We start from the raw sequence: 27,986 nt of genomic DNA, 5'->3' as shown, positions 1-27,986 counted from the left end.
ATTCCAGGTTGTAAGGCAACAAAAATAGGAAAATGCCAAGGGGATAAATACTTTCGCAAGCCACTGTATTATTTTTTTAATGTACTTTCTATGAGACCTTTTGGTTTTAGGTGAATTTGAACTACCTGTTTATTTATTTCTCTGCGTTCATTTGTCAAATATGTTAAAAGCATTCAAAAGTGCAAGAGAGACCGGCAAGAAAGGCAGTTATGTCTATCTCCACAATACCCTTTAGATCACACAAGCACTGTGAGTTAAGAGGATTAAGGGCTAGAGTTATGAAATGTCCGAAAAAAACGAGTCTGTTAAACACACCATAAGCTTGACATTTACAGTGTTTCAAAAAGACCTTTGTAAATATAATTTTTAAATAAAATGTTATTGCAAATGGATGGACTTCATTACTGCATTGCCATGTTGTGGTTGTTTTTTTGGGGGTGAACAGGTGCTTATAGCATAGCTCTGCAACAGACACACATCAGTCTTACTATGATAGGTCATCTCTATTGTAAAGATTTACAGGTAGGCCGTTATATTTCCAAAATATCACATCATCCAATAATTGTAACCCTCTATTTCAACCCTTAGAGGAGGTGATAGTTTTGAGTATGATATAAATCTTTATTTTATATCAGTCCTATTAATAAGAAAAAAATAACAATATTCTGACAATGATTACTCTGTCCATATTATAGGAGGCTCATAAAATTATATGATCAGTGTGCAGGAGGACCGTAATCGGAAGCAGACATACTTACCAAAGTTCCGGAAAAGCATCGTGGAATAAAAACAGTGGCACAATACAATTTTTTTGGGAGTGGACATGTTTTGTATTTCTCCATTTATTTCTAGAAACATCGGCAATTCTTTAGAGACATACGACTAATTGATTGACCTAACGTTAACATACACCGCGTACATTTTCGACTATGGGGCGCAGTAGATCGCGCGACAGTTCCGCCGATACGAGCACGAACAGCCAAGGCAGAGAGAAAAAAACATCCAAAAAGAAAAAGCGAAGACGTTCCTCTTCATCCTCGTCCAGCAGCAGTGCAAGTCCGACCCCTTTAAAGAAAGCCTCACATTCCCTCAGCAAGAGCCAAGGTTTTCGTCACTCGATTATTAAATCATCATTAGTAGTAGTAGGCATGTAACGTTAAACAGTCACACTGGAATGTGTATAGCTGCTATTAGCAACACTGATACACTACAGAGTGGCTTCTTTTTGTATTGGGTTGTTCAAAAACAGTCCGTGGGAAGCCAGAAGTTGAATACAATTCCATTTCAACTTACTAGGACGGTTGGTCATTAAAATGGGGGAATTTTAGTCAAACTATCTAAAGGAACGTATTATTAAACGGACTTTCCAAACGTCGGTATGTTGTAGACCCACTTCCTCTCTGCTTACCTGATGTCAAAATAAAAGTACCCCACAAGTTATACCATTTATTGCGCACGTACAGGACTTTATTTTGAATGAGGTATGAAGCGAGGAAGTGGGTCTACAAACGCTAATTTCTAACCGACGTAGAATTCAATGCAATTCAACTTCGTGTTCAACAATGTGTAGTGCTTCAGACAATGCACATCCTCACACAGACATATCTATTATCTAATGTGTCAGAGAATATGGTAATGAAATGCATTTTATTATCAATGCCGACAATGTACCTTTGTTATACCTTTGCTTCAGATGGGAAAAGGAAGGGAAAAAAAGAAAAGTTCCTCATCTTCCTTGTCAAGCTCTTCTTCATCCTCATCATCCTCAAGTGATGAAAAGGCCAAGAGGAAGGAAAAAAGGAAAAAATAAGAAGTTAGAGAAAAGAAAGTTGAAGAAAGATGAAATTGGAGGAGAAAAAAAATAAGTTAAAGCAATTGGAAGAAAGAAGAGCATCCCTGCTTGTAGATTTGATGCCCCCTCCAGCCCCCCCCCAGCCTCTAGGCAGTGCCCCCCAGCCCTTCCTGGAGTTGTGGCAGAGTGGTGATAGCACAGAAGATCACGAACCAGGTATGGTCAATGAAATCATTTTGGAATTTGCGCCAGCAGTTGAGTTTACACTTGTAGCTGTCTCACGTGTTCGAATTTTATGAATCACATGCGCCGAATAGAACAGGTGTAGACCTTACAGTGAAATGCTTACTTACGAGCCCCTAACCAACAATGCCGTTTCAAAAAATACGGATAAGAATAAGAAATAAAAGTAACAAGTAATTAAAGAGCAGCAGTAAAATAACAATAGCGAGACTATTTATACAGGGGGGGTGCGCACCGGTTGGTTGAGGTAATATGTACATGTATGTTATTAAACAGAGAGTAGCAGTGGTGTAACGGGGGGGGGGGGGGGGCAATGCAACTAGTCTGGGTAGCCATTTGACTAGATGTTCAGGAGTCTTATGGCTTGGGGGTAGAAGCTGTTAAGAAGCCTCAAGGCTGTCATAGTGCCAGCCTCCGTCTGCGGTGGTATGTAAACAGCTATAGACCACACTACCTCAGGCGAGCAATAGAATTTTGTCTTATGTTGTCAATGATTGGATGTTTCTTTGTTACCTAGCTCAACAAGGAATGGAAAATGAAACCAGACATAAAGCTGAGCAGATGGATCTTTTGTTTTGTCCATTCTTTAGCAATGACAGGTGAGCAGAAAGCCAGGCTATCCACCAAGAGGCCCCTAACGAAGGAGGAGTATGAGGCTAAGCAGAGTGTCATCCGCAGGGTGGTAGATCCTGAGACTGGACGCACCAGGTACACCAACGCTATAGACAACATGAATGTTCCCAAGGCATCTATGGCTCAGTAGTTTCTCTCTATTCCTATATGGGCTGGGTTTGTGCTGGTTTTTATTCCTTGTGTAAGGGGAGAAGGAGAGATCATTGAGGAGATTGTCAGTAAAGAGAGACACAAAGAGATCAACAAAGTAAATGGAAATCAATCAAAGGCCACGTAGCTGTGTGTGCTTTTGGGGGTTAAAATATGTTGTCCTCTACCCCCCAAAAATGCCTACCTAACATTCACCCTCCAATCTTGTCACAGCAAGCCACAAAGGGAGACGGAAACTCCTTTCAGAAGAAACTAGGATTGAACATGTAGAGGATCACCCCTGATGCCAAGGTTATGGTAGAAAGGAGCCATTTATACTATTCTGTCTAGATAGGACAGTAGAATAAAACTCCAGTGAATGTTTGGCTGTGACATGATCACTATGTGTCTCCAAAATGAAAGTGAAAAACAACCCTTTCTGTGCATATCTATGACTGTACTGTGACTCAATCATATGATGTTTGGTCACACTTTAAATTAAGTTTGGCCAGACTTTACATTTAATTGCTCAAATTAAATGTAATAACATTTAGATTTTACTTGACCAGCATCCTTTCATCACAATTCACTTTGGACTTTCTCTGAATGCACCAGAACGGCCATGACGGCCTGACTGTCAATGTTTTATTATTCAATTCCATTATACATGCATTCAAACTGAACCCAAAAACCCAAGTCAGCTGTGTAATGCTGTTTACGTTATAGTTTTTTACCATGTACACTGAACAAAAATATAAATGCAACATGTAAAGTACTGGTCCTGTGTTTCATGTGCTGAAATACAAGATCCCCAAAATGGTCCATATGCACAAAAAGCTTATTTCGCTCAAATGTTATGCAAAAATTTGATTACATCCCTGTTCGTGAGCATTTTATCCGTTGTCAAGATAATCCATCCACCTGACAGGTGTGGCATATCAAGAAGCTGATTAAACAGCATGATCATTGCACAGGTGGGAACAATAAAAGGCCACTCTAAAATGTGCAGTTTTGAGGGAGCATGCAATTGGCCTGCTGACTGCAGGAATGTCCACCAAAACTGTTGCCAGATAATTGAATGTTAATTTCTCTACCATAAGCCGCCTCCAATGTCATTTTAGATAATTTGGCAGTACTTCCAACCAGCCTCACAACCGCAGACCACATATAACCATGCCAGCCCAGGACCGCCACATCCGGCTTCTTAACCTGTGGGGTCGTCAGTAATAAAGCCACTTTTGTGGGGAAAAACTCATTCTGATTGGCTGGGCCCCTGCCCAATCATATGAAATCCATAGATTAGAGTCTAAAGAATGTATTTCAAGTGACTGATTTACTTATAAACTCAGCAAAAAAAKRAACGCCCCTTTTTCAGGACCCTGTCTTTCAAAGATAATTCGTAAAAATCCAAATAACTTCGCAGATCTTCATTGTAAAGGGTTTAAACACTGTTTCCCATGCTTGTTCAATGAACCATAAACAATTAATGAACATGCACCTGTGGAACGGTCGTTAAGACACTAACAGCTTACAGACGGTAGGCAATTAAGGTCACAGTTATGAATACATAGGACACTAAAGAAGCCTTTCTACTGACTCTGAAAAACACCAAAAGAAAGATGCCCAGGGTCCCTGCTCATCTGCGTGAATGTGCCTTAGGCATGCTGCAAGGGGTCATGAGGACTGCAGATGTGGGCAGGGAAATAAATTGCAATGTCCGTACTGTGAGACGCCTAAGACAGTGCTACAGGGAGACAGGACGGACAGCTGATTGTCCTCGCAGTGGCAGCCCACGTGTAACAACACCTGCACACGATCGGTACATCGGAACATCACACCTGCGGGACAGGTACAGGATGGCAACAACAACTGCCCGAGTTGCACCAGGAACGCACAATCGCTCCATCAGTGCTCAGACTGTCCGCAATTGGCTGAGAGAGGCTGGACTGAGGGCTTGTAGGCCTGTTGTAAGGCAGGTCCTCACCAGATATCACCGGCAACGACATCGCCTATGGGCACAAACCCACCGTCGCTGGACCAGACAGTACTGGCAAAAAGTGTTCTTCACTGACGAGTTGCGGTTTTGTCTCACCAGGGGTGATGGTTGGATTTGCGTTTATCGTCGAAGGAATGAGCGTTACACCGAGGCCTGTACTCTGGAGTGGGATCAAGGTGGAGGGTCCGTCATGGTCTGGGGCGGTGTGTCACAGCATCATCGGACTGAGCTTGTTGTCATTGCATGCAATCTCAATACTGTGCGTTACAGGGAAGACATCCTCCTCCCTTGTGTGGTACCCTTCCTGCAGGCTCATCCTGACATGACCCTCCAGCGTGACAATGCCACCAGCCATAATGCTCATTCTGTGCGTGATTACCTGCAAGACAGGAATGTCAGTGTTCTGCCATGGCCAGTGAAGAGCCTGGATCTCAATCTCATTGAGCACGTCTGTGACCTGTTGGATCGGAGGGTGGGGGCTAGGGCCATTTCCCCCAGAAATATCCGGGAACTTGCAGGYGCCTTGGTGGAAGGGTGGGGTAACATCTCACAGCAAGAACTGGCAAATCTGGTGCAGTCCATGAGGAGGAGATGCACTGCAGTACTTAATGCAGCTGGTGGCCACACCAGATACTGACTGTTACTTTAGATTTTGACCCCCCCTTTGTTCAGGGACACATTATTCGAATTCTGTTAGTCACATCTGTGGAACTTGTTCAGTTTATGTCTCAGTTGTTGAATCTTATGTTCATACAAATATTTACACATGTTAAGTTTGATAAAAAATAAACACAGTTGACAGTGAGAGGACGTTTCTTTTTTTTGCTGAGTTTATGAACTAACTCATTAAAATCTTTGAAATTATTGCATGTTGCGTTTATATTTTTGCTCAGTATAATAGTATTTTTGGGGGGGATAATTATCCTTGACCATTGCTGTGTGCATCGGATATTTACTATTTCAGTTACAGGTTAAAAACCTAATCTTACACCTGCAATTAAAAGAATGTTGAGACAAGAACCCACACATTTCATTTCTGTTCTTCATACTTACTTTATACACTGTACATGGAAACACAAAGAATGGGTAAAATAACTCTAAAACTTCAGAGTAATACAAAGTATGTTGATACTGTATATAGCCACGGTATTGGGACATTTTTACAGCCAGGTAAGGTCATTTTGATGTGATCAAATTCAGTCAGCATTGCCATTTCAATAAGCGTGAGATGAAAACATTTTAAGTGCAGAGTGGAGGCTTGATATGATACGGGTGCAAGTAGTTTTATTTGTAATATATTCCTATGTACATTTATACTATTTCCCTGTCGATACAACCAAGCAGACATAAAAGTCATACCAACGTCTCATTGGTAAATAATGGTCCTTTTCAGTGACCATACAGCAAATCCTACTGGAGGATTATTCCAGAGGCAGAACAGGGAAACAGCAAATTTAAGGCAAAAAGGGAAATGTACTGTAAGGCCTCTGGTAATATCTGCATTTGCCAGTAGGATAACTATGGGGATTGTCTTTGTGTAGAGGTGTCTGAGTTTAACTGATGATTGCACAGATCTACCTTTACATTCTCCAGGTGTCAATGTCCAGTTGACTGATACAGTATCTCTGGAGCAGGATGATGCTTTAAAGAGCAGCCATGTAATAATTGTTAGAAGGGTGCATGTTTTCTTTAAGCTGGATGTGCTAAACTGTCTTATCCAATTTCACTGTCAGGATGCACAGAAAGACTCAGTGTTATCTACAGAGAAATCCATGTGGGTTGCCCTTAGAGTTATGTGCTACTTAAAGAAAAGGTAACCATATCATATGAACAGTGACTTGTAGCCTACTACAGTATCAGTTACAACTGCATTGCTTTACCACATAAGCCCCTCCAGCTCAACTGACTGGATATTTACCATGCCTGTTGCATGTTTGTGTATTTGGGGCAATGCTTTCAGAGTCACCCTGGAATGTGCCTATAGTCAGAAATTGAACAGGAATAGCATGATCTCATATATGTATGAGATTAATTGGTGGTTAACTAAGGATTCTAGAACATTGGGTTCACAATAGCCTAATTCAAACCTTGTGCTAACATGCGAGTTTTATGATTTGATCAATATGATCCAATCACTATCTGATCAAGGTTTGTCGCTTCTAGATATTGTATTACAATGAGGGAGTTCTGTTAACCTGAGCTTCGGTGCACTGGTCTATGGCCCGTGAAGTGAACGGGCAAATGCGATGAGGGAGGAGCGCCCTTCTAAAAATTGAACAGTAATCTGCGCAGCTCGGCCATGTTGTCAACAAGGAAGCATGCTGTATCAATCATAAACATACAGCTCTTTTTCCTTAAATATATGTTCAAATTTTCAAACTAGTTTTCATTGGGAAGGTAATCACAATCACAAAGCAATCACTTTTGCATGCGAAAACACAGAATCCTACTCATTACTTCACGTGCCTTATCTAGCCTAGGCTAAACTTCTGTTTTGAGCAGACTGCAAACTGTAAACCTGGCCAGATAATTGAATCTCATCAATGGCTGCATTTACACAGGCAGCCCAATTCTGATATATTTTTCATCTAATTGGTCTTTTGACCAATCACATCAGAAAAAGATCTGATGTCATTGGTCAAAAGACTAATTAGTGTATTTTTTGTTGTTGAATTGGGCTGCCTGTCTAAACGCAGCCAAAGTGCCTCATCCTGACACCGTGTTCGCATTGTGAACAGATTAGCTGGTGCCTCCCTGTATGCAAAATATTTGACAGCTATTCTTTCAAAAATAAAAATATATATTTTAAGACAATTACTGATGCCATAAATCAACCGTGCTACCTGTCAATAATTTGAGGCTGTTATAACGATAATTTAACACGATTATTTGACCATCCAGATCTGTTTACCCTTGATTGATATACAGACACAATGTGTGCCTAACTACCTACGGAGGTGATCAGGAAGGTCTGATGACAATCAGATCACAATCAGAATGTGAACAAGATCAGGACAAAGTGTGAATGTTAGTGCCAGCTTGGCTGTGTTTGCACAGGCAGCCCACTTCTGATCTTTTTTTACTAATTGGTCTTTTGACCAATTAGATCAGCTCTTTTTCCCTTAATTGGCCAAAAGATCAGAATGGGTCTGCCTGTGTAAATACAGCAGTATAAATAGGGCTATAGACAGTCTGGTGCCTCATTCATTCCCTACCAGAGCAATCTGTTTGGATTGAGACGACCCCACTTCACCATGATGGACCTCCCTCCCCATACATCCCTCACACAGTCTTCCTTATTTTCCCAGGATCACGCAAGAAATGTAATTACAGTTCAACCAAGATGCCATTTGTCTAAACAATTTTCTATGATTATGTTTATACTCGTATGTCTCAAATCACACGGCACCAAGACATTCTGTTTCTCTACTTCTGCATGTGCCTGCTTAACTGATTGTCGATGCATTGTGGCATTCTTTCTCTATGGTTGTCCTGCTGCTGTGGCATGTGTGTGGGTAATATTGAACCTTTTCACTAACATTTCAATTCTCATTGGTCGATTACTGTTATAGTTCTACACTGGTTTGAAACAAGTACAAATAATTTGAATGATAAACTCACGGTCAATCATCTTAAATTATGAATCAACATTATTGAACAAATCTGAACTCTATGTTCCTACTTTCCAAAGCATATTTTTTACATTATCTACAATCTACAAATTGTTCATCGGAGGCTTCAACAAATGACTCCCAATTGAACCTAAATAGTATTGTCTATGTGCATAATCATCCAGTGCCTTATTTACAGCTTAGGAAGTGATTGTATTTCATATTTTCTAAATATATCGTACTGTGCTTTCGGAAAGTATTCAGACCCCTTGACTTTTTACACATTGTTACGTTACAGCCTTTTTCTAAAATTTAATAAATTGTTTTTTCTCGTCACCAATCTACACACAATATCCCGTAATGACAAAGCAAAAACAGGTTGTGTGTGCAAATGTATTATAAATAAAAAAATGAAATATATTTACAAGTATTCAGACCCTTTACTCAGTACTTTGTTAAAGCACCTTTGGCAGCGACTACAGCCTTGAGTCTTCTTGGGTATGGCACTACACGCTTGGCACACCTGTATTTGGTGAGTTTCTCCCATTCTTCTCTGCAGATCCTCTCAAGCTCTGTCAGGTTGGATGGGGAGTGTTGTTGCACAGCTATCTTCAGGTCTCTCCTGTTGGAAGGTTAACCTTCACCCCAATCTGAGGTCCTGAGCGCACTGGAGCAGGTTTTCATCAAGGATCTCTCTGTACTTTGCTCCGTTCATCTTTCCCTCGATCCTGACTAGTCTCCCAGTCCCTGCCGCTGAAAAACATCCCCACAGCATGATGCTGCCACCACCATTCTTCACCGTAGGGATGGTGCCAGGATTCCTTCAGATGTGACCTTTGGCATTTAGGCCAAAGAGTTCAATCTTGGTTTCATCAGACCAGGGAATCTTGTTTCTCATGGTCTAAGAGTCCTTTAGGTGCCTTTTGTCAAACTCCAAGCAGGCTGTCCTGTGCTTTTTACTGAAGAGTGGCTTCCATCTGGCCACTCTACCACAAAGGCCTGATTGGTGGAGTGCTGCAGAGATGGTTGTCCTTCTAGAAGGTTCTCCCACCTCCACAGAGGAACTCTAGAGCTCTGTCAGAGTGACCATTGGGTTCTTGTTCACCTCCTTGACCAAGGCCCTTCTCCCTTGATTGCTCAGTTTGGCCGGGCGGCCAGCTCTAGGGAGTGTCTTGGTGGTTCCAAACTTCTTCCATTTAAGAATGATGGAGGCCTCTGTGTTCTTGGGGACCTTCAATGCTGCAGACATTTTTTTGTACCCATCCCCAGATTTGTGCCTCGACACAATCCTGTCTCGGAGCTCTACAGACAATTCCTTCGACCTCATGGCTTGGTTTTTGCTCTGCCATGCACTGTGGGAACTTATATATGTGCCTTTCCAAATCATGTCCAATCAATTTAATTTACTCCAATCAAGTTGTAGAAACATCTCAAGGATGAGCAATGGAAAAAGGATGCACCTGAGCTGATAGCAAAGGGTCTGAATACTTATGTCCTTTACATTTTTTTATTATTTACATTTGCAAACATTTCTAAAAACCTGTTTTCACTTTGTCATTATGGTGTGTGTAGATTGATGAGGAAAACATTTAATTTKATCCATTTTAGAATAACAACGTAACAAAATGTGGCAAAAGGGGTCTGAATAGTTTCCGAATGCACTGTAGTAATAGCAGATACATTAATATAAGTCTTGTGATTTGCATGATCAGTCAATCTGGTAGAAATACAATACTGTGCAAGGCAAATACCTCTGCTGTGTATTGGCTGCTGCGGATGATTGCTTGAGAAAACGAAACACTATGTAGTTAACAGAACTAAAACACTTAAGTTCACAAAAAAAAGTATATATACATTTATATCTATCTAAAAATTATTAAAAAGTGTATCCTGAATGTGATTGTGTATCTCCTCAGTGTGAAGAGGATACTAGATAATGGCCCCTAGGTAGACCTGACCCCAGCTCAACATACAATATTATAGACAAGCCGTGATCATCTTCAACTATACAATCAATCATCCCAAACGAGGTCCACAGAGCAGTTTCAGCCTGTCTCAAAGGACATCTTGGATTCAGCTTATCCCTTCACATATAGTATACAATTTCATACGGCCTACTTTGGCACATCACCTTACAGTAATACAGGTTTGCCCTGAAAGTGATATCTATAAATATACCTGTTGTGTAGGCAATGATTGCAGTAGCCTATAGCTAATGTAACATGTTCTGTATGATAGCACAGACAATAATTGGGTTCTCAACTGTAACCAAAGAGCAATTGGTACACAAACCTGGGAGTATTGCAGCTGCTGAAGAAATGCCATGATTCTATATTGGCTGTATTTGTGTGGTTCTGGAGACTGTAGACTGCCATGGTGCAAGGAGGATAAAACACACCTGTATAACCCAGGGTGGAAGATGGGGGACATTGATTTATCAGGACTTAACCCAAACCTGCAGCATGGGGGCGCTGAATTACCACAGAATGGAACCAGCTCCACTCTGAAGCCCCAGTCCAGGACACACTATGTATATTGATATGGTATTACAGACATTGATAAATAAACACTAAAACAATATTTAACTTTTTCTTTAGCACTCTCTTGCTATTATTGGCCAATGGTTTGTGTGTTGTGCATGCATGTTCCTTGCTTAAATAAGATGCTTCTTAAAAGGCTTTTCTCCATTGTATCACTGTCTGAAGTAAAAAGAGCCTCTGACCGTAGATTTTTGTTGATTCAGGTATATTGATGGTGTCGCTTTACAAAGACTGGTTCGTAGCACCTAAGGTTTTCAATGCTGTATTCTCTCATTCTACTTCCTGTCTCTATATTTAGAGCCTTGAAAGCCTACGTTCAGCATCTCTCCCCCATCTTGAAATTACTTGTCATTTTAATTTATTTAATTATTTTGCAGGCTTTCCTCCTTTCTCAATTTCATACTCTTCTTCTCTAACTTTACACACTCTCCTTATCCTCCCTCTCTTATCTACCTCTCTAACCCTACTTTGGGTTGAAAATCCCAGGTTCCAGCTTGGTGCTGCCACTGCGGCCCCAGCAGCCTGCTGCCATGCTCATGCTGCGCTGGGCTGGTCCCGGGCCGTGCTGGCTGTGGCTGTGGCTGTCTGACTGGCTCTGTGTGCGTTCTGGTCTGCTGTGGCCGCTGCCGGTGGACGAGCTGGGGGCCGGCTGGGAGGAAATGGTGCGCAGCAGGTGGTTCCGCTTCCGCAGAAAGTCGCTTTTTGCACCCAGACCAAAGCTGCCTTTCCGTAGGACCATGCGGGCACTGCTGGTCTTTGGTGGCCGGGAGCGCTGGTTGTACTCCAGCTGAGAGAGGTGGGTCGCATAGCCCTCAGTAATGAACTGTTGGGACAGGCAGGGGAAAGAGACAGTCATAAAATGTAATGGTGTGCTGCATATAGTAAACTATAGGACCAGGACTAAACTCAAAATGTCAGAAGTGCATGTGTATCGTACCTGGCACTGAGCTTGCATCTTCTTGGAGGGTCGGCCAATGATGTAGATCTGGGAGGGAGAGAGGCCGATGGAGGTGTAGACGGAAATGTCTTTGGTAGAACCGTAGCCAGCAAAGATCTTCATGTGAGCCTGTGGAACCAGCAAATTAAGTGTCATCTATAAATTCTGACCAAGACAACTTATTTTCTTGAAAGTCTCTCTCATCTTTTTGTTTGCCCCATCTCCTCAATCATCTCTTCTCCCTTCATTGTCCCCCATCATGCATTTTGCACCATTCCCCTTAGCCCTCAACCTACCCCCAGCCTGTTACCCACCTTCAGTCCCCTCCAGAAACCCACCACCCAACCCCCACTCCCATCCTGACCTCCATGAGTGACTTGAGGAAGTTGGCCTTGTGTCTGAGTGGGTCGTGGACCAGGCCGTCACAGAAGGACACGATGCCATGGGGAAAGTTATGCTGAGACAACCAGGCCACCACTCTCTGCTTCTGCATGTCTGGACGCCCTGTCACATAGACGATCAGATAGCCCAGGTCCTGCCAGTGCCTGGAAAGAAATCAAACAGTATAAGAAAGAGTGGAGAGAGTGCAATACAATGGGTTATAGAAACAAAAACAGAGATCAATCATTTTGGTGGTTATGACTATCCACCAAGTGATGCCAGGTGCATATTACCTGACCACGTCGACTGCTCCGGCGCGCACTTTGGGGTCGCTCCCCATGATGGACACACTGGCAGCAAATGAGCCGTCTATACTGAACACCACAAACTCTGTCCCACGGGGAAGCACTGTCAGGTAGCTGTCTGCAAATGTGTGGTCCCCCCTGGCAGTGATGGGACACAAAATAATTTAATGATGGAGGAGGAGAGACGGATACAAATGGAAAAAAATTAAGAAACATATTATAAAAAGTATCAGAGAAGGTCACCACGTATCAGGCCTCAGGACTGGATTGGCTGAACGAGGCCATAGAATAGCGTGCCATAGATGCCAGTCTCACCTGACCACCAGTTTGACCGGATAGACACCAACCCCCAGCCGTTTGCTCTCTGGGATGATGAAGGACACGCGGCCGCTGCTGTTGGTCAGCTCCGTGTCAAAGTACATCCAGTCTCCAGAAGGGGGCTGGGTCATGATGTGGATGTCCACCTGTAAACATAGAGATATACGACCACTATGAACACAAACATATAGGATTTGCACATACATGTGCTGTGTGTTGGATTGAAAACAAATACAGATATGACTCATGGATGGAGGGATTAGTACATAAGATGGGAGGTACATATATATTTGTATATAGGCCTTTGTGTTACACACATACTGTTTTCATTGTTGTAATGATAAATAAAAATAATGATTGCTGAGAGAGAGCGAGAGAGAGGGCCCACCTTCTCCCCTGTCAATGTGACCATGTCAAGAGGTCCGTACATGAAGCGGCCAGTCACGATCTGCTGCCCATCTTCTGTGAACACTGCATCGTTCACACGATGATTGGCTGTCACATTCTGTCAAAGACACACACTCATGAATAGATTGAGACAATTACAGTGTTAGCCTATAGAATGAATCTCTTCAAGTGTTCAACACTGTTCTGATTGGACCAGACCGTACCCTGATCTTGACGTGGGTTCTCTTCCTGAGCCACTTCTCCCGAGGTTTGGTTGGAGTGAACTCTGACACCTCCTTACCATCCAGCTCCAGTATGCTGGAGTTTTCATGCCTCATCACCTAAAAGAAACATATAGATGACCCCATACCTACTCACCATGCCTACACTAGTGTAAAGAGAGCGAGAAGCACAGGCCATGGATGTTTGGGGGGTGAGCTTACCTGTCGCAGCAGGAAGGACACTACATCAGTGGACTCCCAGTAGGATGCATGGAAGAGGTGCGGTAGTGCCACCGTGGGGAAGGCTGTCAGGGCATCAGGGCAGTACAAGGCAAAGTCCATACGCTTGGTTCCCCACCAACGTGCTGCGACTGCACGGTGAGAGGGGGTACATGGGTAAGGGTGGGGTGGCATGGGGGCAGAGGGGCAAAAACATCCCAATACACACCCCTGGAAAGGTTAAAACATGAACCGTTTGAAGCAAGACTGCATTCATTCATAAACCACTATCAAAGCCCAGATAGTCCACAGCAGTTCCTCAGCTAGAAGGGAAGTAAGACAGGAGTTGAAGAGTGTTACTCCCAGCTGACAAAGCTTTGAAACAAATATAGGAGGGAAGATAATGTTTATGCAATAATTATATTGTTAAAGTTAGTACAAGAAACATGAGTCAATGTTAAAGCAGCGTAGTTATTTGTATTAGTATATGAAACATGAAGATGGGATTAAAAAGACACCAAATAAAACATAACCAAGTGGATTCACACTGGGACTGTCACTGATCAATTAATGTTTGCCTCCAGAACAGGCTGGGACAAAAATATCTGAATAACATTTTGTTATTGTTTCACTCTATTGAACCTTATCTGTTACAGTGTCCATAGGGCTCCACCACATGGCAGTGGTAAAATTGTGTGATGGTTTTGTAAACATATCTTCCATTTTGTTGGTGGTGGACTGCTCATAAACTCACCTATGTTCAATGGTGTTAACTGTGAGGCAGAGACTGGTAAATTGGGCCAGTAGCCTTCCCGCTATATCATTTGGATGATGGGTATGTTACACTTTTAAAGTGTAAAGTTTGTTGGGACTATTGTATACAATAGACATATTCCACCAGGGAAGAGGGTTGGGGTCAGTCCTTTCAGAGCAGAGTTCATCATAGAAACAGAGAGGGAGAGGGAGTCAAGCTGGGAGATGTCTAGGGTAGACAAGAAGCATATTGAAAAGAGATTGATTGCACAATAAATTAGGATTTAAAGAGGAGGAGGATAGGAGTCAGTAGCAGCCTCAGCCTGGCTTTGGTACAGAGTTGATAAGGTCCAGTCTCTTAGAAGAATACCTTGATCCACCTCTGCCTGGGAGTCCAGGGAGACCAGGTCATATATGGTATAATCCAGGCCAGCTGACAGGTGTCTCTCTAACTGACCAGAGCCACAGGGGCTTACACCTCTATTAGCGTCTGGGTCTGCCTCTGGGTCTGGTTGTGGCCCGTTGTCTGTGTCAGTAGATCCTCGGACTGGATCAGTCCTTTCTTTTCTATGGGATTTAGGGGGGCTTCTCAGGGAGAATTTGGTTTGTGATGTCAGGGCGATTTGGGACAAAAGGCTGAGTTTTTTGGTTTGGTTAATTTGGCATGGTTGTGCTATGGGAAACAAAACAAAAAGAAAGAAACCAGGTGAAAATGATTGCTGGATAATGACAAAGGAAATTGGTGTCATACAGTATAATGCAGTTAATTCCAGTTTACAAACATACATGTCAAGTACTTTTGCTACAACCAGAAAATGTCTTCAAAACAAAATATTCAATTGAGTGTCCGATTGGGCCTCAGATGAACTGAAAAAAAGGTTGTAATTATATATTCAACAAAACCCATTTTCATACTTTTTTTCACAACATATTGTGCACTCTCAGTTTTGTTGTATTCCTAAACAGTGAAAAAAGTTTCATGGCATTTCTTCCAATAACCATGAACTAGAAATGATCTCATCAATGCACTATTGCAACTTCCCAACGGAGTACATTGTTAGTAAATGTTTTTAAAGTCATGTGATACTTCTGTAGGTGTTATTAGGCCTTATATAGGACATATCCGCTACTTTGGGAGAAAATCTTTACATMAAACACAACAGAAGCTTGGTCACCTAGGCAGACAGTGCGACAGGGAGCGAACAATGCAGGAATGATTCAGCTAAACGGGTCTCTACATGCATGGCAAACATTAAATAAATGCAGAACACAGCCTTTGCATTTATATTCAAACAATGGGTCAGAGTAAGACAGACACGCAGTGAAAGGAGGTGAGCTTTGGTTTCTTTAGTAGTAGAGTGATAATCTTCTGGCACATTGTATTTGAACAATGGACAACGTTCACTGTTTGCTCCCTCTATGATGAAGGGGCTTAGAGCAGTGCAATGCATCACAGGTGTCATAATGTGTTGGAGCTAGCTAGCAGGTAACTATGTGGTTATTCCGTGAATGCAGGCACAACTGGGTCCCTACAGAGCCGCTCGGGATCCGGTGCACTGAGTGATGTGTGCAGTCTGAGTAAGGACGGTTAGAATGAGCGAGAGAGAAAAGATTGAGAGGAGATTGAAGGAGTGCGGTGGCGTAGGAAGATAGAACAGGACAGAAAAGAAAAGCGGGGGTCGAACTAAGGAGAGAGAAGAGATTGACTGAAGGAGGAGTTGAGAGAGAGAGATACTTGTGGTAACGAGAACACTTACTGTTGGCTATGTTGGTGGCAGTGTAACTGTCTGCCATTCCTGAAACCTGGCTGGCAATGCTGACCTCACTGGCCCTGCGCAGGCCCCGGCAGTGGGGGCCCGTAACGGGGGAGGAGGGGTACGAACTGTCCATGAAGACACCACCATGAGACTGAACAACATCCGCTATTGAGTCGAAACAAGGAGATCCCATTAGACATAGACAAGACAAGAGGAGGATGAACAGCGAGGGAACAGGATGAGAAGGAGGGGGTTGCAACCAAGAAATGTGATGGACCACACCATGGTTTCAGAAACCAGCAGATGCCAACGTCAGATTTCTTGGACAATCAGTGAGTGATCAGATAGTGGACTGATTAATACAACAGCATGTTAAAAGTGAGATGTTACTCCATTGGTTGTCACAGCACTATGCCTCAAAGTTTTTAATATCTGTCAAATGACTAGCTGGATTATTATTACCATGCATTACTAAAGTGGTAACAGTCTCATTTAGTATGTGAAGCTAATCAACATGTTGTTGTAACAAAAAAGTCAGGAGATACTATATTCACCACCATCACAAGCAGAAAAACACAAGGATACACAATTACAATGCAAGGGGCAGGGTTCCATGATTCAAGCAGACATCTGAGCAACACAGTCAGTTCAGCTTCCAAGCCTCAGATTTGGCTAAATCCACCAGAAGACAGTTCTCTAGTCACAGTGTTATGGTTTATATGGAGACCTTTGCCTAACACCTTAAACACAACCCCCAACTCTTGTATTTGATGTTGAGGAGATGCTGCAGCAGCAAAGAAACCACATCACAACAATGAGTGCAGGAAGTGGCACGCTATTTTCATACCATTACAGAGGACATAAATCATTTATGGTAATAGCGAAAGAAGGACAGACTCTTCCAGGTCAAGGTTTCATTCACTGTGGTACCCACTGCGGTCTCTGTAAATCATAAAAATGCCAACAATAATGACTATTGCATTTTGATGAGCAAAATCACCTCGTTGTTTAGAGATTCCGAGGGCCATGCTAATGAGCTATAATAAAAGGCAATGGACTGAATCCTGCAGAACGAGGGCTCATATAGGACATGATTGACCTGGAACAGCCAGTAATGTGACCCCAACTCTTGACTGGGGTAACATTCCCAAAGCCTTCTAATACACCAGTATTGGTAAGGGTGTGAAAACATACACACACAGACAAAGTTGGTGTGGAAAGAGGGTGCAACTAACACAAAAATACATGTACGACACAGAGTGAGAGACATCGGGGGGATGCAAGTGAAGAGGAGAGGCTACACACACTCTAGAACAGCAGGTGTGGCCTTGAGGGAGCCCTCCTGCCAGTTTAGCACGGGCACAGGGATGCAGGTCTCGCTGATAGGTTCCTGACAGCGGAAAGAGAGGGGGGTCCCACTATCGAGCAGGAACTGAGGGTTGCTCTGGACTGTCTCCACTAAAAGGGGAGGTGGGGGATCAGAGGGTAGGTGGCAGGGTTTTCAGGGTAAGGGGGTAGGTTTTTTCAGAGATGGGGGCAGGAGGTCGAGAGAGGGGAAAGTAAGACAATGAAGACACAGAAAACATGAAGCAATAACAAGAACAACAGAAATGTGAAACAGGAATTGCGAGTCAAGCCCTTAGAGCTACAGGAAATACTGCAGTAGAAGTAACTAAGGCAACAACAGGTTGTAGTAGAGCTAAGGAGAGCAGGATGATGCTGTTCTTGGATTCTAATTCAGGCTYTGTTGGTTCTAACCAAAGCCATATACAGTATACAGTGCATTTGGAAAGTATTCAGATCCCTTGACTTTTTCCCACATTTTGTTACATTACAGCCTTATTCTAAAATTGATTAAATCGTTTTTCCCCCCTCATCAATCTACACACAATACCCCATAATAATAAATGGTTTTTTGAAAGTTTTGCAAATGTATTAAAAATAAAAATACTGAAATATCACATTTACATAAGTATTCAGACCCTTTACTCTGTACTTTGTTGAAGCACCTTTGGCAGTGATTACAGCCTCAAGTCTTCTTGGGTATGACACTATAAGCTTTGCACAGCTTTATCAAGACAAAGGATATGATTGTGGACTACAGGAAAAGGAGGACCGAGCACGCCCCTCATTCTCATCGACGGGGCTGTAGTGGAGCAGGTTGAGAGCTTCAAGTTCCTTGGTGTCCACATCACCAACAAACTAACATGGTCCAAACACACCAAGACAGTCGTGAAGAGGGCACAACAAAACCTATTCCCCCTCAGGAGACTGAAAATATTGTCATAAGACTCCTGAACAGCTAATCAAATGGCTACCCAGACTATTTGCATTGTGCCTCCCCCCGCACATTGACTCTGTACCGGTACTCCCTGTATATAGCCCTGCTATTGTTATTTACTGCTGCTCTTTAATTACTTTTTTTTTTTCTTCTTAAAACTGCATTGTTGGTTAAGGGCTTGTAAGTAAGCATTTCACCTGTTGTATTCGGCGCATGTGACAAATAAAATTTAATTTGGGGAGTTTCAACCATTCTTCTCTGCAGTTCCTTTCAAGCTCTGTCAGGTTTTAGAATAAAGCTGTAACGTAAAAGGGAAGGGGTCTGAATACTTTCTGAATGCACTGCATAGAGTTCCCCCATTTTATTTCTTCATTTTTCTCAACTTGAAGCTATTTTCGGTGCCTCTCTCTATAGCAATCAACAGACCACTGGCAATAGGTCTCGGAGACATTCCCGGCACGTGTGGGAAAGAAGTCAGAAAACAAACAACATAATCCATCACATTTGTCAGTTTCTACACACTCTGCTACATCACACAGAGTCCCCAATGGTTAATCAAAACAAGGGCTATATGACCAATGAATGTAACAAATGAGTACATTTTTTGTTTGTATATATTTCCACAACAGATATATGCTCATACAGGTACTGGCGTGTGTGTGAGTGAACTCTTCCAGCTCTCATTCCAGTGTGCTCACCCAGTAGAGCGGAGTTGCCGTCCCCCAGGGGAAATCGTGTGTAGCGGGGTACGTTGAAGGGGGGCAGGAGGTGGAACTTCTTCTCCAGGAGGGGCTCCAGGCGCGAGGCCGAGGGGTCGGCTGGATGGAACAGGTTGTAGACCTGCTGGCAAGCTGGGCGCAGCTGGGCCACTAAGGGGTGACAGACGTTGRCAGGCATAAAAGAAGGGGGTTTCAAGGAGATAAGACCCCACAGTACCTTGGTTTTCACTACCCGATTCATAGCACAAAAATGTTCACATATTAAAATAACACATTTTTAAAGCACTTTATTCATTTTCCCTCTGTTTAGGTGGGATTACCATCCAGCACAGGAATGACAGTCTTCCTCAGGGCAAGGACAAGGCCCAGAGGAGAGCCGAAGAGGAAGAAATCTGCCACCTCAAAGTCAAACTTCCCCAGACAGCCTGCATCCTGGAAGGTGCTGCTGCTGGACCTGCGGGAGCACGGGTCGGTCCGCAGGACACTAGAGTGTAGGCTGAGGGGACAACAACAGACAAACAGCAAGAGTCAGAAGGAGGGAAGCACATACACATCCACATGTATACACACAAACACAGAACACAGTAAGACAGAGATCAATGTAGGTAAAAGATAACAGCAACCCATGACTCTACAATATCACATGCATAGCCATACCCTTCTCAGTACAGTGACAGTAACTATTATCCATCAGCTACTTCAATGATGGAATGTAACTGTAGTAACATAGATCCCGTCACACCTGGTTAGGAAGGCCTGGTGGTGTTTGATGGTGTCCAGCTCGTATGTGGAGTCGCCGCTCCTTTTGCGCGGCTGCTGTCTCTTGGAGTCRTCTGGTCCTCCTGAGCGGGGGATGTCGATGTTGCTGAGGCTCAGGTGGCGGCTGCCCTCCAGGGTGGGAGAGGCAGAGCCGGGCCCACTGTTTATGATGATGCCTGGGGAGAGAAGGTCCTGGTCCTGCAGGGAGGGATGGGGGGGGCAGAGGTTGGGGAATGTATGCTGAACTTGACTGACATGCAAACGGCACCAGACCTAGGTTGGACGCTGGATAAGTGTCCTTCTCAGCGGAGAAATGTGGTGGTGAAATAGTAGTGTTGTAACTTTTATTTCGAGCTACTAGGTGAGTGAGTGTCTGTGATTTGGAGTATGCGTAACGATGTAAAGCTTAGGAACAGAGAGAGTAAATAAGCATCAAGGTTTAGGTCTTACCTGTACGCTGATTACACTGCCCCTGCGGCTGCTGTTCTGGCTGTCACCAATAGTTTGGTTGCTGCTGCACAATGCGTCAAACCCCAGGATCCCTCCCACACAGTCCCCAATCAGGCACACCTACACAGAGGTCACAGGTCAATTTACTAAAACAGATCAGGTCATTAGATATCAAACAGGATGCAGATAACGGCTTCCAACCCCTTTTAAAATAATCAGCTGTAATAACCACATAATCAAACACACCCACAAACACACATTTGCAGGCGCACACAAGTCAAAATAATCTGTCAAATGATGTGAGCCTCTCAAATGATGTGAGYCTCTCACAATTTGTTAGAAAAATGTATACTAAATTCAACTTTGAATGTTGAATTTGAATATTGAATGCTAGTGTCATTTTTCTTACCTAAAAAGAAACAGAAAACGCCTACATAATTCAGAAACAGAAAACACCCACATAATTCATTTGGTGCTGAAAGGATTCAAATCCAAATTATGTTTTTCATAAGAAATCTCCTCTTTGACTTGGAAACATGCTCTTGCCATTTTAGAGCTCCAAATAAAGAGCAGGCCAGGCCCGTATCAACGGAGAGGCTGACAGGCCCGTATTAACGGAGAGGCTGACAGGCCCGTATTAACGGAGAGGCTGACAGGCCCGTATTAACTGAGAAGGCTGACAGGCCGTATTAACGGAGAGGCTGACAGCCCGTATTAACGGAGAGGCTGACAGCCCCCCGTATCAACGGAGAGGCTGACAGGCCCGTATTAACGGAGGCTGACAGGCCCTATAAACGGAGAGGCTGACAGGCCCGTATTAACGGAGAGGCTGACAGGCCCGTATTAACGGAGAGGCTGACAGGCGTATTAACGGAGAGGCTGACAGGCCCGTATTAACGGAGAGGCTGACAGCCGTACAACGGAGAGGCTGACAGGCCCGTATTAACGGAGAGCTGACAGGCCAGTATTAACGGAGAGGCTGACAGGCCCGTATAACGGAGAGGCTGACAGGCCCGTATTAACGGAGAGGCTGACAGGCCCGTATTAATGGAGAGGCTGACAGGCCCGTATCAACGGAGAGGCTGACAGGCCCGTATTAACGGAGAGGCTGACAGGCCCGTATTAACGGAGAGGCTGACAGGCCGTTTAACGGAGAGGCTGACAGGCCAGTATTAACGGAGAGCCTGACAGGCCCGTATTAACGGAGAGGCTGACAGGCCCGTATTTAACGGAGAGGCTGACAGGCCCGTATTAACGCGGAGAGGCTGACAGGCCAGTAAGTTCGGAGAGGCTGACAGGCCAGTATTAACGGAGAGGCTGACAGGCCCGTATTAACGGAGAGGCTGACAGGCCAGTATTAACGGAGAGGCTGACAGGCCAGTAGCAGCTCCTCACCTGGCCAGAGAAGGTTGCCCCGTTCAGGGACCTGATGAAGTCATTGTACACCTGGTTGGCTCTCATGATGACGGTGGCCACAGCCTCCTGGTAYTGGGGGGCGGAGGTGGCCAGGAGAGGCAGGGCAGCCAGGGGGATGTGGTCCTGACTGCTAGACATACAGCTCTCATCATAACTGTATGGGCTGAGACTGAAGCCAGGGATACGCACACAGGSGAAGGTTAGTAATAGTAGTTGGTTGTGTACACAATATCTACAGTTGTGTAGTGTGTGTGTGTCCCTCACTTGGTCACCAGGGAGAAGGCCTCAGCGCAGATGGCGGGACAGGGAACCAGACGGATGGCGATGCGGCCCAGCGCAGTGGGATAGTGCACGCGCATCACTGCGTCAAAGGCTGTGCTGATAGTGTTGATGTCGCCTTGCTTACTGGTCTGGTCCCCTCCACCCGTGTCCAGGATGTTGCCCCCATGTAACACCAGGATCAGCACATGAATCTTAGAAGGCTGCAGACACTGCTGGGAGGACAGGTCCTATTATGGGGGAGGAAAGGAGGGGGAATGGATGGAGTGAATGGGAGGTAAAGAGAAAAGGCAGGATGAGGGACATTAGAGAGATCTGTTAAACAAGGGAAATGAAGCCATTCACCATAGAACCATGCTTCTGGCTTGGCTACTAAAGTATCATGACCACTGACAACATGCTTCTTGACTTACTCACAAAACCACACTGAGACAATAACAAGGCTCTGTGGTTGCACACACCTCTTTAGTATATAGCGAAACATCTCATTGTGTGTTCAGTGTGCACTTCCACTTCCTTCAGATATGAAACTCAGGAAGCGTACACAGTTTGTGATAACTACACCCTATCAAGCAACAGCATGCCTGTGCAGCTTTCCTCTTCACACTCAGAGCATCATTAAGAGACGCTGATCAACCTWCACCCCAGCTGGTCACACTGCAAACGCTTCCAACTTTAGCCAACCACTACAACAACAAGAAAAACCAAGGGCAAAGACACATTTGTATACAAATACAAAACCACACTCACATAAAAAGGGAAAACGTAAATGTGAAGTTTTTGTGTGTTCAAAAACTCACATTTTTCACAGAGGCTGTACACAGTACACTCCACGGCACGGCTACAGTTCAGAGGATATTTCATAAGGGATAGGGGGTTTGAGGAGTAGAGGGGGTGGGCTAGGGCAAAGACAGGAGCAGGGCGGTTACTACTGGGTCTGTTAGGGTGTCTGTGGATCTACTCTGGCCCATAATGCAATGGGACAGGAAGTTTACTTACTGACTGGTGCTTGGTTACGGTGATGGTGGGAATGGTAGAGCTATAGGCTTGGCTGCTAACAGAGCCACGCATCTGAACACAAGAGGACAGAGAGTCTGAAGGAGTGGACCTCTCTCTGACTGCCACCACTAAAGCCCTACACAGAATATTCACTTCAACACCTACTGTTAGGCTTGAGCGCTTTAGTGGCTGGGTGACTGGGATTTAAGTTTCCTTTTAGCTCATACCTCCTGCATGTTTAATGTTAATATTTTGTCTGAATATGATCTCAGCCAGACCGCATCTACAGTTGAAGTCGGAAGTTTACATACACTTAGGTTGGAGTCATTAAAACTAGTTTTTCAACCACTCCACAAATTTCTTGTTAACAACTATCGTTTTGGCAAGTCGGTTAGGACATCTACTTTGTGCATGACACAAGTAATTTTTCCAATAATTGTTTACAGACAGATTATTTCACTTACAATTCACTGTGTATCACAATTCCAGTGGGTCAGAAGTTTACATACACTAAGTTGACTGTGCCTTTAAACAGCTTGAAAAATTCCAGAAAATGATGTCATGGCTTTAGAAGCTTCTGATAGACTAATTGCCATAATTTGAATCAATTGGAGGTGTACCCGTGGATGTATTTCAAGGCCGACCTTCAAAATCAGTGCCTCTTTGTTTGACATCATGGGGAAATTCAAAAGCAATCACCCAAGACCTCAGAAAAAAAAATTGTAGACCTCCACAAGTCTGGTTCATCCTTGGGAGCAATTTCCAAACGTCTGAAGGTACCACGTTCATCTGTACAAACAATAGTACGAAAGTATAAACACCATGGAACCACACAGACGTCATACCACTCAGGAAGGAGACGCCTTCAGTCTCCGAGAGATGAACGTACTTTGGTGCGAAAAGTGCAAATCAATCCCAGAACAGCAAAGGACCTTGTGAAGATGCTGGAGGAAACAGGTCCAAAAGTATATATAGCCACAGTAAAATGAGTCCTATATCGACATAACCTGAAAGGTCGCTCAGCAAGGAAGAAGCCACTGCTCCAAAACCGCCATAAAAAAGCCAGACTACGGTTTGCAACTGCACATGGGGACAATTATCGTACTTTTTGGAGGAATGTCCTCTGGTCTGATGAAACAAAAATAGAACTGTTTGGCCATAATGACCATAGTTATGTTTGGAGGGAAAAGGGGGAGGCTTGCAAGCGAAGAACACCATCCCAACTGTGAAGCAGCATCATGTTGTGGGATTGCTTTGCTGCAGGAGGGACTGGTGCAGGAGGGACTGGAAAATTAGGTGGATATATTGAAGCAACATCTCAAGACATCAGTCAGGAAGTTAAAGCTTGGTCGCAAATGGGTCTTCCAAATGGACAATGACCCCAAGCATACTTCGAAGTTGTGGCAAAATGGCTTAAGGACAACAAAGTCAAGGTATTGGAGTGGCCATCACAAAGCCCTGAACTCAATCCTATAGAACATTTGTGGGCAGAACTGAAAAAGCGTGTGAGAGCAAGAAGGCCTACAAACCTGACTCAGTTACACCAGCTCTGTCAGGAGGAATGGGCCAAAATTCACCCAACTTATTGTGGGAAGCTTGTGGAAGGCTACCCAAAACGTTTGACCCAAGTTAAAGAATTTAAAGGCAATGCCACCAAATACTAATTGAGTGTATGTAAACTTCTGACCCACTGGGAATGTGATGAAAGAAATAAAAGCTGAAATAAATCACTCTACTATTATTCTGAGATTTCACGTTCTTAAAATAAAAGTGGTGATCCTAACTGACCTATGACAGGGAATTTTTACTACGATTAAATGTCAGGAATTGTGAAAAATGTAGTTTCAATGTATTTGGCTAAGGTGTATGTAAACTTCCGACTTCAACTGTGCGTAACATGTTACGGATTTTGGGTCTGGCTGTCATGGTGTTGTTGGTATACCAATGTTCAGTTGAAAAGCCCTTCACCCTCCCAAGTACCTACCTCATCTAGTCTCTCCTCACTGGCTGCCCTCTCATAGTCCCCTGCCATATCCTTGTACAGCTCTCCTGCAGAAACATCCACAGACACACTTTAACGTCGAGAATCAGAGTAATATAACACTGTCGGTAAAAAAAGACACTGACACGAACTCCATCTCCTCTGTCTCGCCTATCTCCCATAATACAACACACAGCGTTCGTCTCCATACCAGGGATGTCTTCTGCGTCAGCTGCCTCAATCTTGTCTATGAGGTCATTGGAGTTCCACTTGGCGATCTCCTTGGGGAAAATCTGTTCATCATCTGACAAGTCCTCTGTGGGGAGAAGGGACAGGATTTGTTTTACCAGGTGTCCATATTACCAAGTATAACACCTGTTCAGTCAATGTGCCATTTTATCCCATCTACAATATATTCAGCAGTGGTGGAAAAAGTACCCAATTTTCATACTTGAGTAAAAGTAAAAAGATACCTTAATAGAAAGTTACTCAAGTAAAAGTCACCCAGTGAAGTACTACTTGAGTAAAAGTTTAAAAGTATTTGGTTTTAAATATACTTAAGTATCAAAAGTAAATGTAATTGCTAAAATATACTTAAGTATCAAAACTAAAAGTAGAAATAATTTCAAATTCCTTATATAAAGCAAAGCTGACTGCACCATTTTCTTGTTTAAAAAATGTATGGATAGCCAGGGGCACACTCCATCACTCAGACATTATTTACAAAAGATGCATGTGTTTGTGAGTCCACCAGAACATTGGCAGGCAGTAGGGATGACCACGTGTTCTCCTGGTAAGTGCGTGAATTTCACAATTTTCCTGTCTTGCTAAGCATTCAAAATGTAACGACTACTTTGGGTTGTCAGGGAAATGTATGGAGTAAAAAGTACAATATTGTCTTTAGGAATGTAGTGAAGTAAAAGTTGTCAAAAATATAAATAGTAAAGTACAGATACCCCCCAAAACATAGTACTTCAAAGTATTTTTACTTAAGTACTTTACACCACTGATATTTAGGGCCCTGTTTTTCAAAAGTTATCTATCTGGATTTTGCCTATCAGATAGGATTAAATGCATAGAAATAGAATGAGGGTGTCCCCATTCAAGTCAATGATTCATCCGTTCTTTTCATTATATTTCTATGCATTTAATCCTACCCTAGAGGCGAAATCCAGATAACATTTGAAAAACTGGGCCCAGATGACCAGTCACAGATCATTCTCAAACATTCTGTGACAAGGAACACTGAACTTTTTAGACATTTATATGTTCACAAATGTGAAATGGGCTTCCGTGTACTGGCTGAGTACAGATAGAGATAAACATACAGTACACCCTGATCTCTACCATAGGATATTATGTGGCCAATCATTGTAGATAAATATTAATACTGATAAAGTAATTACTACCCTGAATTGTATGTGTTCCTTTAGAAACCATAGTGGCTTTGGAATAGCATAGCCTCCTCAATCAAATCACCAAGCCACTGGGATCTTTCAGTGAAATCACATTACACAACCTGTAGCCTATGCACGTCTGCTTTATCGAAAGGTCACCACTCAAACCTCCAAAACAATGTTTTGCTGGTCCTCAGTTGCACAGATCAGGGAGAAGCTCAGACCAGGTAAAGAAGCTGAGCAGTATAAAAACTGCTACATGAGCAGGAGCATTTATCAGAGTACGCTCAAATACTTTTCAGCGTGAATTTATTCAAATGATGCTACAGAGCAGTAGCATTCATGTGTCACATTGGTTTAATCATTCCATGATCTGACATGCAATGGTCATGAATGGATACAGTGTAAGTACTGTGGCACTACGATGACGGAATGTTACAGCTATATGCCTACTATCAGACTTGATTCTGTCAATTTAATTACAGACATATTTATGCATATTACATATGCCTGTATGTATGCTATTGTCATCCTTGTAATCTCTATAAATTGTGTCACCATCTGATCATGGTAATCTTAATGAACGGCTCATACAGGGACAAGGCATGGGTGTTCTCAGCTCTTATGATATGCTACTGTACTACTCACAAGGAAAATGTAATGAGGAAAAGATTCCATGGAACCAATGTCAGTACTTACTGTCCTATTACATTACAAACCCCACCAAACTGCTGCTCTAGAAATCCTTGCTCATTATGGCAATGTTTTCAGAGTTCATTATCAAGGGATTAATTCATGAAGAGTTTGAGTAGGGTTGCTTGTATAATAAAATAGTTACAGTGAAGTATTATTTTATTATGTTTCAGCATTTAGTTTCCACATTTTAATTGATTTGAAATTTACTAATCAGGTGTTCAATGAAAAGTTGAAGACTCCCGATAGCCACATACTGGGGTGTGCTTAATGGTATATACATACCACACTGTATGATGGTTAGTGGAAAAACAGATGAATCCAGGGATGAAACAACAATTTATATATTCACCAGAAACAGCTACCATCTCATTGTGAACATAAATAATGGCACAAACACCAAAAGCATACAGCTATATGTATTTGAACATGCAGGTAAATGCACATTTACAATGCAGTTACTTCATGACATCTCATGAACAGTTTCAACAGTTGATACAGATTTAATCCACATTGTATCTATTTATTTAAATGATACTGATGCTAAGGAAACATGCATCGCTTTATTATTCTTATTTCATTACTTCTTACTTTATTATGTCATATAAACAAATCTAAGTTAATCATGCTTCCACACATACAGGTAATATAACATTTTGTGGATTGACATGATGGGATGATTGACATGATGGGATGATTGACTCAACAGGCAATGTGTGGTGGATGTGGGGAGGTGATGAGCTTTATGAAGTACAGACTTAGTCTTTACGAACTGTCTGATAAGTGCAAT

General features: G+C 43.1%; 1 protein-coding gene and 1 long non-coding RNA gene across 6 annotated transcripts in view; one reads left to right on the top strand and one right to left on the bottom strand.

Annotated features, from left to right (window-relative positions):
• Positions 1 to 747: 747 nt before the first annotated feature.
• Positions 748 to 7,065, top strand: LOC111974643 (uncharacterized). The gene is made up of 3 exons (XR_002878711.3): positions 748 to 1,104; positions 1,694 to 2,008; positions 2,626 to 7,065. It is a non-coding gene; the product is annotated as an uncharacterized lncRNA (long non-coding RNA).
• Positions 7,066 to 10,817: 3,752 nt separating this feature from the next.
• The window catches only part of LOC111973985 (membrane-associated phosphatidylinositol transfer protein 2), a 74,675-nt gene continuing 57,506 nt past the window's right edge, over positions 10,818 to 27,986 (bottom strand). For 2 of the 5 annotated variants that reach the window (XM_024001465.2, XM_024001467.2), the window contains 19 exons: positions 25,318 to 25,422; positions 25,110 to 25,174; positions 22,112 to 22,356; positions 21,827 to 22,016; positions 20,432 to 20,551; positions 19,965 to 20,179; positions 19,543 to 19,718; positions 19,202 to 19,372; positions 17,528 to 17,680; positions 16,223 to 16,387; positions 14,836 to 15,138; positions 13,716 to 13,864; positions 13,497 to 13,613; positions 13,274 to 13,390; positions 12,883 to 13,031; positions 12,556 to 12,705; positions 12,246 to 12,426; positions 11,882 to 12,010; positions 10,818 to 11,767 (listed from right to left, as the gene is read on the bottom strand). In XM_024001465.2, the coding sequence (XP_023857233.1) occupies positions 11,408 to 11,767; positions 11,882 to 12,010; positions 12,246 to 12,426; positions 12,556 to 12,705; positions 12,883 to 13,031; positions 13,274 to 13,390; positions 13,497 to 13,613; positions 13,716 to 13,864; positions 14,836 to 15,138; positions 16,223 to 16,387; positions 17,528 to 17,680; positions 19,202 to 19,372; positions 19,543 to 19,718; positions 19,965 to 20,179; positions 20,432 to 20,551; positions 21,827 to 22,016; positions 22,112 to 22,356; positions 25,110 to 25,174; positions 25,318 to 25,422 (3,260 nt within the window). In that variant the 3' untranslated portion in view covers positions 10,818 to 11,407. The remainder of the gene's footprint in view (positions 11,768 to 11,881; positions 12,011 to 12,245; positions 12,427 to 12,555; positions 12,706 to 12,882; positions 13,032 to 13,273; positions 13,391 to 13,496; positions 13,614 to 13,715; positions 13,865 to 14,835; positions 15,139 to 16,222; positions 16,388 to 17,527; positions 17,681 to 19,201; positions 19,373 to 19,542; positions 19,719 to 19,964; positions 20,180 to 20,431; positions 20,552 to 21,826; positions 22,017 to 22,111; positions 22,357 to 25,109; positions 25,175 to 25,317; positions 25,423 to 27,986) is intronic. The other 3 variants (XM_024001468.2, XM_024001466.2, XM_024001469.2) reach the window with 3 other exon arrangements.

Source organism: Salvelinus sp. IW2-2015, linkage group LG15 (genome assembly GCF_002910315.2).
Source record: "Salvelinus sp. IW2-2015 linkage group LG15, ASM291031v2, whole genome shotgun sequence".
Lineage (NCBI taxonomy): Eukaryota > Metazoa > Chordata > Actinopteri > Salmoniformes > Salmonidae > Salvelinus > Salvelinus sp. IW2-2015.
This window is presented reverse-complemented; position numbering and strand designations above follow the sequence as displayed.